The sequence below is a fragment of the Octopus bimaculoides genome, chromosome 14, assembly GCF_001194135.2.
Source record: "Octopus bimaculoides isolate UCB-OBI-ISO-001 chromosome 14, ASM119413v2, whole genome shotgun sequence".
Classification (NCBI taxonomy): Eukaryota; Metazoa; Mollusca; class Cephalopoda; order Octopoda; family Octopodidae; genus Octopus; species Octopus bimaculoides.
Genome location: NC_068994.1, coordinates 13,889,448 through 13,894,849, shown reverse-complemented (window position 1 = coordinate 13,894,849; position 5,402 = coordinate 13,889,448). Strand labels below are relative to the sequence as shown.

Sequence of the window (5,402 nt, the reverse complement as noted above, 5' to 3'; positions counted from 1 at the left end):
GGAAGGTTGTAAACAGTATTGCGTGCACAGGTAGGTGGTGGTAGTGGTGGTGGTGGTGGTGGTGGTGGTGGTGATGGTGGTGGTGGTGGCAGCAGGGTGAGGTACAGAAAACAGTCAGGGAAAAAGACCCCTACAAGTCTCCTTTCTGTCTCCTCCTATTCTGAAATTGTTTACAAAGTGGGTAAAATTTAGACATTTTTATATTATATTCTTAATACTATGGGAAGAGAGAAGATGGGTAGGGACTGGCCATTACTGCTGACCTGCCAACTGGAGGATGTTAAGGTTTAGGGTCAAAGTACCTGAGGAAAGTTGGGACACTATCTGATGGCATTTTTTTTTTGGCTGAAAGCTGGTCATAAATACGACTGAATCTGCTGGTATATCTTATAGATTTATCTACTAGTCATACAGGAAAAATTACGATAAACACAACTTTATATTATTAGTTCCTACTTATAGTGGTTAGTTAGCAGAATTAGTAGCATTCTGGACAAAATGCTTAGCAATATTTCATCTGTCATTATGTTCTGAGTTCAAATTCCACTGAGGTCAACCTTGCTTTTCATCCTTTCGGGGTTGTTAAGATAAGTACCAGTTGAATACAGGGGTTGATGTAATTGACTAACCCCTACTGTAAAATTTCAGGCCTTGTGCCTACAGTAGAAAGAGTTATTAGTTCCTATGTACGGTTCACCATTATGGGTGTTTGGAATCCTGCATTGGCTGTTCCAGGTGCATTTGGATGCTTAACCAGAACACAATCATCAGGGAACACTTTATCGCATTAAGTTACAGAGAGAAGCATTCAAATACTCTTTGAGCATCCGATGCAAGGTTCCAAGTAGCCACAATGGTGAAACATACGTAGGAACTAATAATATAAACTTGTGTTTATTGTAATTTTTCCTACATTTGCTCTGCATTCAACACTAGTAATACCACTAAGTATAATAATAACTGAACCACTATATTGGAAACAGAGTCAATGACAATAACCTACGCAGCGGTCTAAACTTAACTAGACCAATTATACCTCTCTTTGTACACACAAAATACACTCTAATAATGCTGCTTGATTATCATAAATTTAGTCTTGTTTTATTATATGTTGGTACCACTTTATGGAATGGCCCACAAGTGTAAGTAAGCAGTGGTAGTATTTACCATAGCTACAAATTGCCTTGTGAGTGATACTGAGTAACCAGTGAGTGTGCAAGAGCCTATTGGATGCATAGTATCAGTAATTCAGTTATTCAACAGGCCAGCTTCCACTCACACTTACTTATACTGATTTTGCCTGCACAAAAACACTGCAAGGTCCATTTTTTTTTTACCTTTAATGAAATTGAAACTAATCTGTTGAACAGGAAACAGAGAATGAGAAAAGGGGGAAGTAACTTTGTTGCTATTAAATGCAATGAAGTCTGGGTTCTCTGTGACACTCTACAACATGCCTTCCTCTTTCCTAGCTTTGGTCTGGGTCAGTCACCAAGGGACTCTACACAGGCATGAAAGTAAAACAGCAGCAGCAGCAGTACCATGACAACAACAACAACAACAACGACGACGACGACTGTAACAAAACCAAATGAACAATAACATCAATAACAGCAAAAATAAAAATAAACGCTTACAACAGCAGCACATTAACCACAACAACAACAACAACAGCAACAACTGCAATATCAACAACCACAACAACAGCAGCAGAAGTAGTTGTAATGAGTGTTATAAGATCAACTGTCATCACTGCTTGACTTATACACACACACACACACACACACACACACACACACACACACACACACAGAGGGTGGGCATCCACACAGTTTCCATTCATTCACAAGGCATTAGTCAGCCTGGGGCTATAGTAGAAGACACTTATCCAAGGTACCATGCAGTGGGACTGAACCAGAAACTATGTGGTTGCAAAGCAAGCTTCTTAACTTCTTAACCACACATTTGTGCCTTTTGAATCACCAGATACACCATCATCCACTTCCACCTTGCCACCAACACTGCCAGCGGAGACAAAGACATGCAGCCTAGTGGTTATGATGATGGACTCATGATCATAATATTGTGGGTTCAATTCCTGAACTGGGTGATGCATTGAGTTCTTGAGCAAGGCATTTGGTGAAAGTGACTGGATCTGTAGAGCGTGAAGAATTGGATTCTTTATGGCGACAATGCACTCTATCACCAAGCTTTCCTCACTCTTGAGTTTCTCACCAAAAATATCATGGTATTCACCAAATTTAGCACCTGTAGACTTTCATCTTCCCCAAGATGAAAATGCAGCTCAAAGGTTACCATTTTAACACCGTTGTCAAGACCCAGGACAAATCACGGCAGGTCCTTGACTTGCTTATGGAAAACGACTTTCAGGCTGGATTCCAAAAGTGATAGGAATGCTGGGACCGGTGTATTGTCGAGCACGGTGACTATTTCAAAGGAGACGATGTTAAAACTTTGGTAAATATGTTATTTTCTATTAAATATAATTAGTCCAGAGACTTTTTGATACCACCTTGTACGTTTGCCAAGAGAGTGTCTATGTCTGCTCACAAATACATATGCGTCTAAAACAATTAGCAAAAGCATGATACATGTTGCAGAGTCATATTCACTCATGAGTGACAGCTGTCTGTATTTGTAAAATATGTGGCTTCTGTATGAAGAAACAGATCAATGTTGAAGCTTTAATACTTGAGGAGGGAACCTCTCTCTATGTGGATATGCCACATGTATGAAATAGCAACCAAGTCATCCTCACATCACATTCTCTGGTCATAAATAATGGAGAAGGAACTCAATGCATAATGTGGCCTACTTCTAACACCTCACTATAAAAAAATGGGACGGTCACAGCTGGAGTGGCTTCTGTGTGAAGAAGCAAACCAGTGATCAAACTTTAAGTAGGGAGCCTTAAGTATTACATGCAAGAAATAGCAGCCAGGTCATCCTCACAATGCACTCTACCTTTGTAAATAAGGGAAGGAAACTTGTTGAATAATATAGTCCTATGTACCTGCTTCCATTACCTTCCTATAAAAGAATGGAAAGGTCTCTACTAGGATTTCTTTCATCATATAAGTCTGTTGGATGAAGGTCAGCCTGGGGAGAAACAACAACAACACAACAACAGCAGCAACAACACCAAAAACAACAACACTGAGAGTAATAATGATAGCAACTACAATGATGACAACACTGACAACAGCAACAGCAACAACAACAACAACCATAGCAACAATGAGAATAGTAACAATATCGAGAACAACAATCACAACAACAGTAACAACAACAACAACAACAATCACAACAACAGCAACAACCACAACAGCAACAGTCATACCAGCAAAAAGAAATAAGTTCTTATACAGGCCCAGCAGGGCTACAGACCCATAAATGGAAGAGATTGACCCCAGTGCTCAACTGGTACTTATTTTATCAACCCAGAAGGATCAAAGGCAAAGTTGTCCTTGCTGAAATTTGAACTCAGAACATAAGGACAGCATTTTGTCCTGTGTACTGACAGTTCTACCAGCTCACTGTCTCTTGCCACCATAATAATAACAATAATAATAATATAAAAGTTTGGCTCAAAGCCAGTAAATTTAGTGAAAAGGGGTTAGTTGACTGTATCAGACCCAGTACTTAAGTGGTACTTTATTTTATGCGCTCTGAAAAGATGAAAGGCAGAGTTGACCTCAGCAGAATTTGAACTCAGAACGTGAAGATGGACAAAATGCCGCTAAGGATTTTATCCAATGCACTGACAATTCTGCCTTAATTAAAATAATGGTGATGATGATGATGATCATCATCATCATTGTTTAACGTCTGCCTTCCATGCTAGCATGGGTTGGACGATTTGTCTGAGGACTGGCGAACCAGATGGCCACACCAGGCTCCAATTTGATTTGGCAGAGTTTCTACAGCTGGATGCCCTTCCTAACGCCAACCACTCCAAGAGTGTAGTGGGTGCTTTTACGTGCCACTGGTACGAAGGCCAGTCAGGCGGTACTGGCAACGGCCATGTTCAAAATGGTGTTTTTTACATGCCACCTGCACAGGAGCCAGTCCAGCGGCACTGGCAACGACTTCGTTCGAATGTTTTTACATGTGCCACTGGCACAAGTTCCATAATGATGATGATGATAAAAATGATAATGATGATGATGCTGATGGTACTTTCTTTATTTTTTTATGGGTACAAGGCCATAAATTTGAAGGAAAGGTTCAGTAAATATTATCGACTTTAGTACTTGACTGGCGCCTTTATGGATAAAAGGCATAATTGACCTTGACATGATTTAAATTCAGAATGTTAAGAGACACCAAACCAAGAAGTAAGGGCTATAATGGTTGTGCAATCTTAGCTCCAAGGTAGTGAGCTGGGGCCTAGCAGAACTGTTAACGCATTGGGACGGAATCCTTAGTGGCATTTCTTCTGCTTTTTACATTCTGAGTTCAAATTTTGCTGAGGCCATCTTTGTCTTTCATCATTTCTGAGTCAATAACATAGAGTAGCGTCAAATAAGTGAGATCGATGTAATCAGCTTGTCCCCTCCCTTCAAAATTGTTGGCCTTGAATCCTGTAATGGACTGGTGTCCTGTTTAGAGGCACCGTTGTGATCTGGGTAACCTGCCTTATAAGTCTGAGGGCTCTAGAAAAAAAAATCTTAGCTGCAGCCCTAATTGATCTCAAACTATTTAGTATTAATAGTGAGCACTTGGGTCTTATCTTGAACTGGGATTCATAACCAAAGAACTTCCAATGATCCTAACCAGCCAGCTCTTAGCCTTAATTAATGAAAGTAGGAATCAGTCAAGCATTATTTTATATCTATATTAATCACTAAAATAACATCAAATTTATGAGCTGTTCTTTGATATAAACTCAAGATCACTGAAACTTTGTCGCATTTCAATGTTCACCTCCACGACCACTACCACCTCCTTTGTAATTTGATGATGATAATAATAATAATAATAATAATAATAATAATAATAATAATAATAATAATAATGATAATAATAATAATGATAAAAATAACAACAACAACAATAATAAAAATAATAATGGTAATAAGAGAGAGAGAGAGAGAGAAGGAGAAAATAAATAACTCACATAGTGAATATATATATATATATATATATATATATATATGTGCATGTGCGTGTGTGCATGTGTGTGTGTGTATGTGTATACATATATATATATATTAAGGTATGTGTGTATATATACGTACATATATACATATATAAATTCATATATATATATGTGTGTGTGTATGTGTATGCATATATATGTATATTAATGTATGTGCATATACATACATACACTATATATATATATATATATATATATATATATATATATATATATATAT

The 5,402-nt window shown here is 38.2% G+C and overlaps 1 protein-coding gene across 1 annotated transcript in view; it reads right to left on the bottom strand.

Annotated features, from left to right (window-relative positions):
• LOC106880782 (protein slit) overlaps window positions 1-5,402 on the bottom strand; it is a 108,936-nt gene that overhangs the window by 28,460 nt on the left and 75,074 nt on the right. The window contains exon 17 of the mRNA XM_014930899.2: window positions 1,286-1,337. Coding sequence (XP_014786385.1) covers window positions 1,286-1,337 — 52 coding nt within the window. The remainder of the gene's footprint in view (window positions 1-1,285; window positions 1,338-5,402) is intronic.